Source organism: Xiphias gladius, chromosome 8 (genome assembly GCF_016859285.1).
Source record: "Xiphias gladius isolate SHS-SW01 ecotype Sanya breed wild chromosome 8, ASM1685928v1, whole genome shotgun sequence".
NCBI lineage: Eukaryota > Metazoa > Chordata > Actinopteri > Istiophoriformes > Xiphiidae > Xiphias > Xiphias gladius.
The window spans coordinates 14,818,736-14,834,931 of NC_053407.1; the positions used below are offsets into that span (position 1 = coordinate 14,818,736).

Here is a 16,196-nt window from a genome sequence, read left to right on the forward strand (position 1 = left end):
ACTAGATCTGCAGCTGCTGACAACAGCAGGATAGTTGGGCTCCAGTAAGGCACTGGGGCAGCTGTGGGATTTAGAGATCTATTGCTGTACATTGGTGCATTGAGTGTTAGTGGGTCGATCTCAGAGTTAGCTGATCTAGTTGTATTGAGGGGTATCGTTAGGAAACTTGGGTTTGTTAAAAATGCATGTAGAGACTGCTGCTGTCTGTGGCTTTATGATCACCGTTTGACTGCATGGTATTACATGTTACTGCAGCCTTTACATGCTTAAACACATGACTGCATTATTTTTAATTTGGTCAATTACAGTGTTTATTGTGACCTAATTTAGACCTGTAACTTCGTAGTTTGCATTTGGAACTAACATTTGGTCGATGTGTTATGCTGCTTTGAGTGGGATGAAAACAGCCCAGTTGCCTTGTGTGTATAGTAGGATTGGGAGGCTCCCATGAGCTTTGGGGTATAAAGTCTGTCGCGCATCATTTTCCTTAGCTGTTGAATTTACTGTCATCTCTTCGTCTGTCAGCCCACATGTCATTATGTCCTCCCTCGGGGAGTCTTCTCTGTGTATCTGCATTGGGTCCTGCATGTAGAGGATATGCATATGTGTGTAAGCCGGTGTGTCGGTGTGTGTCTGTCTGATGCACACCTGCTAAATTCCAGTTAGGCAGCATATTAAAAGTAAGATGGACGACTTTTTCCCTCTCCTTGCCACACTCATTTTACTCATTCTGCCTGGTGTGGCAGACAAATTCTGTTGTTCTGCATGTAATAGGAGGATTCAGAAAGCTAGGGATATTACAGGGAGGACGGAGCTGTACATTTACTGCCTCTGGGCTCCTCAAAAGAGAAGTATTCTTGCAGCACAGAAACTAAAAAACTGAAAGTCTTGGAGACAGACCAACAAATTTAAAGCCACTGGACCGACAGAGAACAAAACATGAAGAAGTTGAGTTCCAACCATAGCCTGAACAAGGTCCTGGCTAAGTGCGAGGCGTCCAGTTCATCTGAATTTGACCAGATCAAAGCAGTGAAGACGGGATGGGCTGGCCGTCTGGGGGATGCCAAGAGGGCACTGAGCCGCAAAGCCAAAGGATTGTCATCCCCCTCAACTTCATCCTCAACACCATGCCTTTTCTCCACAGCTCCCCCACCACCTAAGAGAGCTCCGAGCACCACCCTGACGCTGCGCTCTAAGTCCATGACCGCTGAGCTTGAAGAACTGGGTGAGTGCCAGAGAGCTGGCATGCAAACTCCACACTCTCGTCCTCCTTTTCTGTCATATTTCTGTTTTCCCTTTGTCATTAAAACTTGGTGTGTCTCCTAACTTTTAGAATAGTCACTTCTGTTGGCTTGTTCTTGTCATTTTCCCTCCTCTGCTGACGCTATCTTTTTCCCACCAAGCTTCTGCTCGGAGGAGAAGAGGAGGTGAGTCTGAGGCAAGAAATTGACACCTCTGTGAACGTCATAAAGATATTTAATCACTGCTGTGTCAATTTAAGCAGTGTTGATTAGAACAAAAGAGCCAAACACTTGAAACACGTGCACTCTCTCTTCCGCCACTCTTTGTCTTTTTTCTCTCTCTGTCTCTTTCGATTCTCAGCACTCACTCCCTAGCGGTCATCGAGGAAACACAGTGAACTTGTATTGAGATAGTGCAATGATATTGTACGATACCAAAGAGCATGATCTCACACTGTAGTGTATAGTTACATTTTGGAGATGCATTTTAAATCACAGTTTGTTTTCTTTTCTGTTTTATTAGTGTCAGAAATGATGGCACAACGTTGCCCTGGACTTATGTCTCGGTATTTATTTCTGGCTCATTTTCTTCTCAACAGAGAGACTAGATGAGATGTTGGCATCTCAGGAGTCTATGTTGCGTTCTCAGCCCTCGGAGGCAGATTACAGAGCAGCCACTGTCAAACAACGGCCTACCAGCAGGAGAATAACACCAGCAGAGATCAGTGTGAGTGCACCTACACGCAGCACACTGGCAGACAGCATATGCCACTGTGCTGGCACACATACAAACTCAAGCTGACACGTAATGTACTCAAGAACACCTGGGCTACATGACATGCAACGCTGCACACACGTATACACTCACTGCTTTGTGTTACTTTGTTTTTGGTATTCTGTACACAGTTTTTGGAGTGTCTTTTATGACACTGTAAATTCTTGGTTTTGTTGTGCTGCAGTCACTGTTTGAGAGACAAGGGATGACTCTACATGGAGGTCTTCACCCAGGCATTGAGAGAGGTCACATGCCACTACCAAAGGGGATGTCCAGGACCAAGTCTTTTGGTAAAACAATCACCCATCCTGTAAATATTCAAATAAGGTGAATGATAGTGTATCTTATGTACAGTATGCTTATAGGTAATACATCAACACGTAGAGAATATAAGATAAGGAAGTTTCGTTCTTTTTGCATAAATTACCTCACTACACTCCCAAAGAAATATCCCGTAGACAGCAGTAAAACAAATGGAAATTACTGAGGATGAAGATGCATCCTAATGAATCAAATTTAAGGTGCCTATTGACAAGGCATAATTTCCCCTGTCAGACTTTGACAGATTAGCAACTGTTAACAGTTGACGTAGTTACAAATACATACTTTCATTGCTTTACAAGTTCAGAATGTGCAAATGTGCTAACTGAATATTCACAGAAACAGATTTTGCCGAACAGATATTAAAGCACAGAGCCTGTTTCAAAAGTAGATATACACATTCATTATTAATAGTCTCTGTATTATTAAACGTTTTTCCTGTTTTCAAGTACATTCATTAAATGAATGTTGAATTAATTGTTAAATAAGTCAAAAATTTAGAATTACATGTTTTACTGAAGTCTTGTATGGCTGGGTTTGAGACACCTGATTCATTATTAACTGTTTGAATTAACAGATTTACGAATGGATGCATTCCAGTGTACTTTTCAGGAAGCTATGGACCTGCTGGGTCATAATAAAATGGTCCTTTTTCATGAGCTTACTCCCCATCACCAGATGATCTGTGCTTTTCCCCACTCATCAGGTGCCACTGAGGAGGATCGGCTGTCTGCCCTTGCAGGCGAGCACCGTTTTCCCCGTAGTTCTTCTATGACAGACAGCCTCCGAGACCACTCACAGCCCCATCCCATCCCTCCACCTCCACAAACAGCACCTCCTCCTCCTCCTTACTACCTAGACACTGGTCCTCCCCCAGCCTTTTGTCCTCCTCCTCCCCCATCTAGGACCCACAGTCAGGGGCATGAGCCTGGAGGACGCTCCAGCTTCAAGCCCTCCTCCTTGGACCTGCCTTACGAGGCTGCTCAGCGACAGGCCACACACATCGAAAGACAGAAGAAAGCTCGCTCCATGATCATCCTTCAAGACTCTTCCCATCTACCTGTAGAGCCAACAGAAATTCCACGACCCTCTGCTGCTACTCCACCTGAGCGAATCAAAAGGAAGGGTCGGGTTATTGACAACCCTTATGCTAATGTGGGTCAATTTAGCATTGGACTGTACACACCCACCAAGCCGCAGAGGAAGAAAAGTCCCCTGGTGAAACAACTACAGGTAGGTTGATAGGGATGATTTCTGATTTTTACCTTTAGTGCCAAAGACCCTATAACCTTGAAGTGTTTGGTTTTTTTTTTGTCTAACTGCAGGTGGAAGATGCACAAGAGAAAGCTAGTTTGGCCTTAGCTGCTGCCCACTCCCGAGAGAGCTCACCCTCAGGACGACACCCACATACCCATGGGCACACACACACCAGCCGTGCAGACTACTACCAGCAGCAGCTGATGGCAGAGCGAGAGCGTATGCGTGCCCAGGGAGAGATGATGTTTCAGGGTAAGGGCCCCTTTGCCGCTGCGATTGCTGGAGCAGTGAAAGATCGTGAGCGTCGCCTAGAAGAACGGAGGAAATCCACAGTCTTCCTTTCTGTTGGGACCATGGAGGGCGCGTCTACCACCAGCTCTGACGCCCCGTCTCTGACTCAGTCTCACTCCATCGATGAACGGATGCTCACCCGAGAGCTGGGACAGCTGCCTCCCCCTGCCTTGGCCCTGAGCCCCTCACCTAGTGGAACCACCTTCATCCATCCGCTCACAGGAAAGCCCCTGGACCCCAACTCACCACTGGCTCTTGCGCTGGCCGCAAGGGAGAGGGCACTGACCTCCCAGAGCCAGTCCCCAACTAGCAGCCCAGAGCCTAGGACTAAACAGGAGCGGGCAGGCCAGGGCATAATATTCATTGACACTCAGACCAAAGAGTCTCCACATGAAGGGGCACTGACATCTCCCCCCTTCTCGCCTAAAAGCGCAAAGGCAGCAGGATATGGAGTTGGATCCTCCCAGGCATCAGTTTTGGTTCCCCAACCCACCAAACCACAGTGGGCCCCATCACCGTCACCTGTATCATTCCGGCAGGAGATGGAGGCCAGAGTAGAGGAGAGGAAGGAGGAGAAGAGACTAGAGGATAAAAAAAGTATGTTGATCAGTATTATGGATACGTCGCAGCAGAAGACAGCAGGGCTGATCATGGTCCATGCTACCAGTAATGGCCAGACTGTTGGGTTAGCTTCAGAGCTAGAACAGACACCTGCCACAGCATCCATGGAGCGCAGCAAATCTCCAAGTCCACGGGCTAAATCCCCCAGTCCCATAGTCTCTCAGCCCCAGGCCCAGCTCCAGGCCCAGCCTCAAACTCAGCGTCCTGCCAGTCCAGCCCAAGAGAAGAGTCTGGCCCAGGGAAGCTCCGAGGAGGATGTGGATCCATACACAGTGACCCTGCCCCCTGTAATGTTGTCCTCCAGTGATGAGGAAACAAGAGAGGAGTTACGTAAGATTGGAGTCGTCCCGCCACCAGATGAGTTTGCTAATGGGCTGCAGGCACAGGCACAGGAGACGCCAGTGTCCCCAACTAAACCTGCCACCTCTCCCACAGCACCTACAACACCAACACCCCAAACTCCCTCAACGCCAACAACCCCAATTGTGACCCCCACCCAGCCTCAGCCTCCCCAGCCCCCACCTCCACCCAGTGCAGCAGCTGTCTCAGGGAAGCCCTCTGACCCTCTGGAGCCCCCACCGGTGGGCGAGTCTGGCTCTGCGGCTGACTCAGGTGTGGAGGAGGCTGACACACGCAGCTCCAGTGAGAGAGAGCGAGACCACCATCTCGAGACCACCAGCACCGTCTCCACAGTTTCCAGCATGTCCACATTGTCCTCAGAAAGCGGCGAGCCTGCTGACACACACACCACGCACACCTCCTATGCCGACGGGCAGACTTTTGTGCTCGACAAGCCGCCAGTGCCTCCTAAGCCCCGACTCAAGTCCCAGATAGGAGGCAGTAAAGGCCCCGTCACCTTCAGGGACCCTCTGCTGAAGCAGAGCTCTGACAGCGAGCTGCTATCACAGCAGCAGGCTGCTGCCCTGGCTGCTGCGGCTGGAGGAGCTGGGCTCCCCTCAGGTGGTTCAGCCTCAGTGACTGGGCTAGCCCCCACCAAGCCGCGCTACCTCTTCCAGCGGAGGTCCAAGTTGTGGGGGGACCCAGTGGAGCCCCGTGGGCCAGGAGTTGGGCTAGGTATTGGGAGTTTGGGAAATCTTGGTGGGCTGGGACTGGGGCTGGGTGCAGATGAGGGAGCAAAACCATCTGTTATGGGTGAGCTCAGTTCACGACTACAGCAGCTAAATAAAGACACAAGGTCACTGGGAGAGGAACCACTGGGGGCATCACTTGACCCAGGGAGGAAGTCACCTGTGGCAGGTGCCAGGTAAGAGAAAATGTAGTAAAAATGAACCGTAAAACTGTATTTAACACTGAGTGATAGAACAAATGGTTACATTAAATGTGCTTATTTCAGACGGTGGCAGTTTCATCAATTAGCAAACAAAAGCAATTCCAGTGCCCAGCCTCAGAGATAATGATCTTAAATTGATGAAAATTGGATATTTGTCAGACACTATGAGTTTAATTCTTTCTTATTCATTATAATTTTAATTTTAATTCATTTTTTATTACTTACTTATTTAAATCAATGTCTCTTGACTCTATAACAAGCCCATTGGACGAGACACTGTAAACACAGAGGCTTTCATTTATTATTTAAAGCAAACAAGTTTTATTACAATGATCTAAAGTCTATTTTAGTCTGAAATCTTGTAGCATTTCCCTGGAAAGGGGCTATAAGATATATTTCTGTTCGTGATGTGGTTTTACTCACATTCTAAAATATGCAAATTAATCTTTATTGTAGCCAGTCTTCTGTGATGGTTAGTGATAATGAGATCATAGGTCACCAACATTGCCGGCATTCGCTTCCCTGACAATATTATTGTAGGTACATTACATACAGTATGTTGCCCCATCAGTAAGAAGAAAGCACATTTGAGGCAAAGAAAAGAGGCAAAGACAATCTTGCTGACATAGCAACACCAGGGTTATCTGAAGCATCTGAGGAACAGTGCTGTTTTATGTCTGTTTTCTGTGGGTTGCTTTTTCCACACCATACATGAAAGTACAATGAAGCCATTTATATTTCTGCAGATGTGAGGACACCGAAGAGAGTAAACCTTAAAGCTATAGCCCCTAGGGTAAACCAAGTTTTTTAAATATATTTTTTCCTAACAAGCCTATCAACTAATCCCACTGAAAAAGAACAACCCTTTTATACATGTTGTTTCTTGTATTTTCTATTAAATATTTGTTACCTTGTTTGCATCACCTGATTTCTTCACTGCTACTTCAGAATCTTTCAGAATAAAATTAGTTTAAAAAAAAAATGAAGATAAAGTATTTGGCTATTACTGGTTTCAGAGGTGTAGAGTAGTACTACAATTGATGACCTGCTCCCTGTTTCCATAGTTACAGCTATACTTCTTGGCCTACTGTTGAGTGATGTGTGTTGTAGAGTACATACAGTAGACAGTAGTAGTCAATAAGTTAGTGCTATGCTGTGTGTGTGTGTGTGTGTGTGTGTGTGTGTGTGTGTGTGTGTGTGTGTGTGTGTGTGTGTGTGTGTGTGTGTGTGTGTGTGTGTGTGTGTGTGTGTGTGTGTGTGTGTGTTTCTAGTAGATTATATGTTGGTGCAAACAAGGTAACAGGGCTTGGAGGCATGCACTTCCTAATAGCCTCTCCTCATCTCACACACACTCTCACTATTTGGTTCTAACCTACGATCCTGCTAGTAGCTACCCTTCCAGCTCGTCCTTGAGTTTTCCCCAGAGTCCTTGTTCAAATCACACATAATACATCCTTTTATCAACAGCTCTTTGTAGCCGTCGCTGATATAAATTTCATAAAATCGCAACTGTAGTTTCCTTCTTATCACCGTCCCCCATCCCACAGTGATATCAGTGATAACCTCAAAGATTTAAGGATGTATTTTCAGAAGTATTTGAACATTACTGAACTATCATGATGTGTCATGTTAAAACCATCCACACATGAGCCTGGCCTTAATAGCCATGTTAATGAAGAGACGACCAGACAAAGTCCTGACCTCGTCAGAAGTCCTGAGGTGCCATGTGGAGTAACTGTCAAATAAATGGTTGAGCTGTCTGTTTTGATCTACTCATGATTTGGCTTAGGATGTTTCTCAGGTGTACAATCGCCTGCCGCCACCCAGTTGTGTTTTTATGGCTTGGCAGATTGGAAGCTAAAATCTGATGTTTATTTTAATGTGCTGTTTAGAAGAGTTGTTCAGGTACCGTGATTTATCAATCTCAATCTTGGAATGTAGCTATTAAAGAGCTCAGGAGTTTGTAGGCACTGTTCAGACGCAGTTCATTTTGATTTTTTTGGTTTTGTCCTCATTTCTGTGAATAATGAGGGTGGAAAATTTTGCATTCACTATATGGCACTGCTGATTAAGAGGAAGCTGAAAGGTATGAAGAGACAATCTAAGATTGAGAAGATTTTAGAATAGACTCTTTCGCACTTATTTCATCATATCGACTTCTGCAGGTGGAGCTGACCGACTTCACACAACTGAAACCAAATTTGCCTGACGTTTTTGTGTTTCCATCCAGCTCTCAACAAAATCAGTGACATAGCCATCTCAGAAAAAGAATGAAAAGTCTTTCTAGAACTGATCACTACAGGGCTATTAGTTAATGGCCTTTCATATTAACAGTGGCACTTGTCAATATTTTGTAACCACAACTGTCCTTTTCATGGGTGTAGCAGACGTCTGCTGCTACTTCATGTTGTTGCTTCTGGACATCTTGGAGGCAAGATTTACCTCCCGGTCCTCCATAAATGTAGCAATGTCATGTATTTAGGGCACCAGCTCTTTAAAAACAGAACAAATTGCATAAGCTTAAACTCTTTTGTATTCTAAAAGCCCTATAAGCATGTTTTGAAGTCCTATCTTTTTACCACTATCGTACTGTTATTAGTAACAGTGATTTGTTATCACAAGAGTTTGGGTAGAAAAGCTCACTCATTCCTATTGCTCAAGACAAGGCATTGCTTGGGTGACCACAAATTAAATATGTATTCTAGTCACTATGTGACATTGAGCCAAATTCAGCCATAAATCATTGATTTGTACGACAACAACAACATGATCCCTGGGGGGAAAGGTGGCCATGATATCAAGTACAACATAACATGTAAGACGCAGTTCTGATCGGGCTCGCCCTTTCCAGAGATTATGCAATCAGTTCATCCCCACCATCTCCTTTCTGACACTTGATTGCCCTTGGCTGTGACAGAGATGATCACGCACACCATTATTTCTCACCCGCTCTGCCGATGTATTTTTGTTTTTTCACCTACTGGAACATTTCACATGTAACACAGGCATCCCAGCACTCTTAATTGTAATGGTCTTCCACCACTTACTCCGTGCATTGTGTGCCCCATTTAAACCCCCTCACAACCCACATATGCCGCTGTATTTTGTCTCTCTTGTATCCACCTCGTTCACATGCTGAGTTTCATAGCTTTGGATGTTTTAGAAACCTGTGGTTCTCATTTTATTTCGGTCGTGCTCTTTGGTTTTCTGTTCTTCTCTGTTTATGTAATTTGCATAACTTTGTTTTGTTTTTCAGTGAATGTGTTGAGGATGGCCATGGTCCCTGACTGTCTTGCTTATTGGATACTGTAGGTTTCTTAAACCATGCTAAAACAGAACAGAATATGTTGCAATTTGTATTTCTTTATAAGCCAATACACATACACACATCCCATATATATAGTGCAGCACATACAAATGGGAATTAAACTAGTACTTTTCCAGCAAGAATAGTAGATTTTTAAGTCTGCATCATTTAAGAATAAGTGTTAAAGCAACCAAAAAAGTCAAGGGACATGTGCCCTCCTTTTATTGGTGTATTTATTTGTTTGTTTGTTTTTCTTTGTGCAGTGTTTGATATGTGAATAGTGTGCTCATTTCTCTCTCATGTAGCCCGCTGGTCAGACCTTCCAGCGCTGAAGCGTACTCTGCTGTTTTTGTCATGCTACCACATCAGCAACGCCAGCACACGCACACTCGCACATGCACATAAGTATATATGTATATATGTGCACAGTAACACTCATACGGTCACATACTCACACCCGTGCACACACATGAGGCATGTCAAAGACAGCAGAGTTGGCTGAAGCAGACTATAAGTCTGGTTGGCAGGCTGCGTCTCATGGAGTGATGCTAACATTCTCTCCCATTGCTCTCTCTCTGCTCACCTTGCATGCTCCGCCCTGCTGCTCTGATCTGATTGGTCTAGAACTGACTGTGCGCCCAGGAGGGCAGGACGACTGTGTAAGTGCGCATGGAGCTCATCTCACATCCGTCGGCTCCCTGTAGTCTGAACATTCTTCCAACCTGTGCGCTGCCTAGCTAACTTTGCTCCATTTCACTCTTTAGTCCAAATCTCACCCATGTCAAAAGTTCCAAACACAGCTAGAGGAACAACATGTGCCACACTTGTTAACATGCATGAATAAAACAGACACCATTGCACCAACTCTTTAGGTCTCTCCTTTTCCGCTTCTCCCTGCTTGCACCGAGCTACACAAAACCCTCATGTTAGCCTAGATCTGTAATCCATCCCTCTTCTCCACTCCGACCTTCCTTTCCGCCATTAGATCAGTAGCATACTAACGGCTAATCAGCCACTCTGTTTCACGAATTCATTGCTCCATTATTTTTCCAAAAGAGGGTGAGATGTAAAACGACAGATAACCAGCATTTGTTGTACCTGTGAAAGAAACTGCTAAAGAATTATTGCGGGATTGTATTAGTACCGCTCTTCCTCTACATGTTGCAGGTGGTACGATTAGGTTGGTTGATCAGTGAGACTCCCTAAATGTTAGACTTCAAGTGTTAGCTGCACTGAAGCCAGGCTCTGGAAAAACATTCTGTTTTCTGTGCCTCCACATGTCCTTTAGCGGCAGTTTAAAAACATGATGAATGTAAAGCAAATGTAATGCAAAGCTGAAAACTAAATATGAAATTCTACTCTTAGATCTGCTCACTGTGTGTCTAAATGTCGGTGAATGTGTGTGCTGTATGTGTGTGTGTGTGTGTGTGTGTGTGTGTGTGTGTGTGTGTGTGTGTGTGTGTGTGTGTGTGCATGTTTATGCTGTATTTGTCACATATTAAAATGTTCACGGTAATCACTGCAGGGAAGCATAGCGTATGCCATAACAGGCAGTAAGTTTTCACCAAAGTCATGAGAGGAAGAAGAGGCTAGCTGTCAGTGATTATATTACTATATTTCCTTGTATAGTTAATGTATAAGTATGAAATAATGACGTGAGACCTAAAAGATGTTTCATGACTGAAAAGGAAAAAGATTTTTGTCCAAAGCTGTAAATAATGTCAAAAATTCCTACTGTTACCACCAGTGAATGTAGCTTGCTGCTTTGACGTTGCTGTGATGTGAGTCTAGCTTGGCCTTTCTAACAGTCATTAACGTCAAGCCTACACTAACTTAAACTTTAGAAGAACTGACAACACTCTATACGTACTGAATTACGCAAAGCTCTCTCTCCTTTTCTTCTTCTTTTTCAACTTTGTGCACCTCCAGCTCCTCGGTTAACGCTCCCGTAACCTTCTCTCTGTCTCTGTCTCCACCAGACTTTTCAGCAGCCTAGGCGAGCTCCACACCATTTCTCAGAGAAGTTATGGCACCACATACACCATCCGCCCCGGCAGCCGTTACCCCATCACCCGACGCACCCCCAGCCCAGGTTCAGGCTCACCTGATCGGGGCGACCCTCTCGGACGATTCTCAGGCTACGGCCTACCGCCCTCACCGACTACACCACCGCAAACCATCCTCAAATCCTCTAGCCTCAGCCTGCCCCAGGAGCCGAAAGAAGTCCGCTTTGTAATGAGGAGCTCCAGCGCCCGTTCCCGGTCTCGCTCCCCTTCCCCGTCACCATCCCATTCCCCTGGGCTGGGGTCACCACTTTTAGCGCTCCGGCCCTTCCACCAAAAGCCCCTCCACCTCTGGAACAAGTACGACGTCGGAGACTGGCTGGAGAGCATCAATCTGGGGGAGCACAGAGCAGGGTTTCAGGACCATGAGATCGAAGGCTCTCACCTCCCAGCTCTAACCAAGGATGACTTTGCAGAACTGGGAGTGACACGAGTTGGACATCGTATGAATATTGAACGAGCACTAAAACAGCTGCTAGAGAGCTGACCCCTGCCCTGAGACACAGCAACAGTAGGAGAGAAAGATGAGGATAGAACGGGGAAGATATAGAGTTGATGAAAATAAAGAGAAAAGATAGGGGCCGCTCCTCTTTTACTCTGGCTGCTTTTATGCTCTGCATCACAAATGTTTACTTGTGGTCCTTAGCGACACTTTACGTTCCCATTCTGCATTAGTACCCTGCACTTGGCACCGCACTGAAGAGGAGGAGTCAATACATTAGTCCCCCTCTACTCGGCCCTCAGTGTCTGTCAGCCTCCTTGCCTGCAGCCAATTAGATCAGACCTCAAAATGGGCTCTGGTCTCTCTTTGCCAAGAAGATTCGCATGAGCTCCAATTAAAACCTTTGATTTGTGAAAGCTTCAGTTGTTCCCTTAGTAACACCCACACTTTCTCTCTCACTATTCCCTCCTCTCCTCTCTACCTCTGTCCCTCCATCTATTAGGCCTCTGAAAGCCTTTTGCAGTTTGAGTAAAAGAGGAGGAGGAAGAATTTTAGTTCCAAACAGAAAGCTCAGTTGCCTTTCAAAATATTTATACAGAGATCAACAATGATGAACACAGAACTATGGACATAGTGCTGACACAGCTCTGAAAAGGTGTGTCTTCTCTATACCTGCTGTTGTTTTTAAACCGAAGACTTTAGAGCCCAGAGTTGAAGCTCCACAAAATAAACCATGGGAGAAAACCTCTCCGCCTTGGTACCCAGACTGTGCTATCTATTATATTTGGAGAATGTTTAACCAACACTCGTGGCTTTTTTCATAATCAATTTTTTGGTTTTCCAAAGGGAATATTATATATAGGTATTATATAATATGATATATATGTATCTAAATATAGCTTTCAGAAGACAATGTTGCAAAGAGGAAATGTAATAAATTAATATACACCTGTTTATGGTTTTTAGTATAGAAGACAGAGAGAAATCTTTAAATTTATTCCACCAATAGTTTACTCATTTCTACCAATTATATACACATATATATATATATTTATATATATATGTATTTAAATATATATTTATATATGTGTATATATATATATATATATATATATATATATATATATATATATATATATATATATATATGTATTTAAATATATATATTTATATATGTGTATATATATATAAATATATATATTTGAAAGAAAAAAGTATATAGATATGGAAATGAAATTTTTGTCATAGGTATACAACTTTCCTTATGGTCACCCTTTGTTGAACCGTAGCATGACAAGTTGCATCATGGTCTTGAACAGAGAGTTTGTTGTTTGTTTTTATTTTCTTACAGTCTTCCTTCATACTAAAGGGCATCCCGTAATGTGAGGCTGAGACCCCAGTTGACACCCATCCCTACTGCTGCAGCTACAGATCTTACCGCCGTAGCTCTGTCTCTGATTTATCCACCTAATGAGACGGCTGGTCGGTAACAGGGGCTCTTCATCTTATGCCTGCTAATCACTCAGGGATGGAGGTTTGGGGCACTAGCGTGGAGAGTTTGACGGCTGTTGCTTTGATACTATCCATTTAAATTCTCACCAGTAAGGACATTTTAACACCACCACCAGTCTGAAAAATGATAGAAGGCTAGTAACAATTTCCATCCCTGCAGCCCCTGAGGATGCTTCTCAGACCAGGCTGCACAAGGTCTGGTATAGCGAAAGAAGGTCAGGAAAAGGAAACACTGGGATGTTTCTCTTCACCAGTAGAGAAGAAATGACCATGAAAGTGCCGGACTGCAGAAATCTTTTTAAGATTTCATTTTTCCTACAGAAGGAAACCAAAGTTAATTTCCAAGTGTGTTAACCAGGCCAAATTAAGCTAAAACTACTCAAATAAAGCAAATGGTTTTTTTCCTTAAAATCTACTTTTACCTGGAGTATAACCATCAAAAACTTGTCACACAAGGGCTTCAACAAGCTAAACATACAGTATATGCCCTTCTGAAATGCCACTGTAGGAATTGTGTCTGTAGTTTATCAGGCAGTGGGGATGGGAAAGCCTCTGTAAGGTCTTAAAGAAAATTCAGTATTTTACAACCTGGCAGTGTCTTGCAACATCGCTGCTTCCCTGTATCTCTACAATTTACTTAGTGAGTAAAACATTATCATAAACAGTGGCAGCCAGAACTCTACAGATAAGACCCAGGTTGTAAAAGAAAAAAAAAAAAAAAAAGAAAAAAAACTGAATTTTCCTTTAACAATATAAAATCTATAATTGTACTCATGAGTAGCTTCTGCTGGCAGTGAGAAACAGTGGGTTTTATTCGCGCAACAAAAAAAGCATTTTATCCATAGCTTTTCTCTGACAGGCAAGGTAATCTCTATTACCACAAAAGAAAGCCACCATACATCAGCAGCATCCGGTCAGAAACGCCAAGGCAGTTTCACTTGGCGAGACGTTGTGTAAATCTTTTTTTCTTTTCTTTTTTTGCTAGCAGTTTGTAAAAGCGGGTGGTGAATATGACGCTGTATCTGGGTTGTAGGAATAGCACTCACTGCCTCACTGTGACCTCACTGATTACTTTACTTCTGACTCCAGTTTTATGTCCTCAAACTCATTTGGACTTTTTGTGTTAATGGTTCTTTTTTAATTCTTTTTTTTTTTTTTTTTTTCCTCTTCTGTTGTTGATTTGTTACCCTCGGACACTGTGGGTAGATTTTGTAGCGTGTGGAACATGATACTTAAATCTTTCACTCATTTGAATTTTAGAGTGACAGAAAAAAACTAATATCCTGTCCGTTCTAAACGTACTTACACTTGTAAAAATGAACAAACTACAAATATTTGCTTTTTTTAAAACTCACAAGCAATGTATATATGATAGATTTCATATAAATTTTTGAAAAACAAAAAGTATATAGATCTATATATGAATGTTTGGCATATATGCATAGTTAACCACCTGTGGAAAAGGTGAGCAGATTTTATTCTTTCTATGAACTCTTGAACTTTTGAACTCTGAACTATGAACTAGGGGATGATTTGCACAAAACAAGGTGACAAGGTGCTAACATAAAAGCCACCCATCGTTCAAGCGCACGCGTGCATCTGGGTTCCCTGAATCTCTGTGTGGTCGTTCCTCTTCAGCGTGTGTTTACAACTGTGTGTGCATGTGTGCAGATGTTTGTTTCCATATTGTGTGTATTTGTTCGAGAGATAGAGAGATACGATGAGAATGCACACGTGACAGTGAGAGAGTGTACGGCTGATTGTCAGGGTTCACATCGTTTGCGTTAGTCTACTATAGCCTTACTGTATTACCATCAGAGATTCCCGGCAGTGGCTGTGTCACACAAACAAACACAGACACACAATACATACACACACAAACAGAGAAATGCACACGTACATCTTCAATTCCAGACTGAACATAATTGTTTTGCATTTTCACGTTGTACCGAATGACGTCTTCAAAAAGTGGACTGCCCTGCCCAAGAGGGAGGTAGAGACAGAGAGAGAGAGAGAGAGATCACCATGGGATACTGAATGAAACCATTGTAACATTTTATGCTGCAGCTGCGACTCACCTTGTAAATGTGTGGGTACAGCTTAAGCAGTGTCTGTTTTGTACACCCATTCCCATATGGCATTTGTGCTCCTTACCCTCCACTCTGTCTGGCAGCACTCCTTTTTCCTTTTTCAGACCTTCAGTTTCTGAGTTTTGGATATGCTATATGAGGTGATCCAGTGAGGAACAAACAATACAAAGGAAAAATGTGCCAAAAAATAACTTAACTTTTAACTGTATATTTGTCTTTGCTTTAGGAGTATCTTAGTTACAGCATTCTTGAGCTGTTAGACTCAATAATATGGTGCCATCTCCTGGAAATCTTGAGAACTACAGACATTTGTTAGATCCTTCAGTATTTCCTACGGGTGGAAATACAGTCATTGTTTTTATTTTGTAAAGAAGCAGGCTATATATATACACATATATATATATATACACACGCACACACACACACATACATATATATATATATAAAATATACAGAATATACAGTGGGGTCCAAAAGTCTAAGACTGTCCCATTCACTTTAATGGGAAAGTGGTCTCAGACCTCTGGACCCCACTATGTGTATACTATATATATATAAAACATAATATACAGCCTGTGTATGTCTACCTGTGAGCTTTGCATCAATATTTCCATTTAAATTTTGAGACAAAGTATCACATTTGCTTGATTTTACTGTGATGAACGTTATTATCCAGCTTGGCTTACTGTTCCCCTATAAATACAAACAACAGATGAAACACAAACACTTGAGAGGTGAGCGTGTACAGTCTGGACTCACACAGGCTGGCCTGGTTAGGCGAAACAATGCTGTAGTGAATACTTGGTTGGATTGTTGTGTAAGTTTACCACAAATACAGATGCAAAACGAGCAACGTGTAACAGACTTACACATCATTAGGTCAAATAAGTTCACTGAAGGGTTATCTTTGTCTTACTTTCTAATCAACAAAGCACAATCTACATAGTGTAGGGGGAGCAGTGTAACCTTTTTAAAAACCCACTGG

The 16,196-nt window shown here is 43.3% G+C and overlaps 1 protein-coding gene across 1 annotated transcript in view; it reads left to right on the forward strand.

The window, feature by feature from the left end:
• The window catches only part of shank3a (SH3 and multiple ankyrin repeat domains 3a), a 152,161-nt gene extending 139,544 nt beyond the window's left edge, over window positions 1-12,617 (forward strand). The window contains exons 19-24 of the mRNA XM_040132424.1: window positions 1,145-1,225; window positions 1,841-1,968; window positions 2,201-2,306; window positions 3,044-3,570; window positions 3,663-5,770; window positions 11,084-12,617. Of these exons, the coding sequence (XP_039988358.1) occupies window positions 1,145-1,225; window positions 1,841-1,968; window positions 2,201-2,306; window positions 3,044-3,570; window positions 3,663-5,770; window positions 11,084-11,654 (3,521 nt within the window). The 3' untranslated portion in view covers window positions 11,655-12,617. The remainder of the gene's footprint in view (window positions 1-1,144; window positions 1,226-1,840; window positions 1,969-2,200; window positions 2,307-3,043; window positions 3,571-3,662; window positions 5,771-11,083) is intronic.
• Window positions 12,618-16,196: the final 3,579 nt, after the last annotated feature.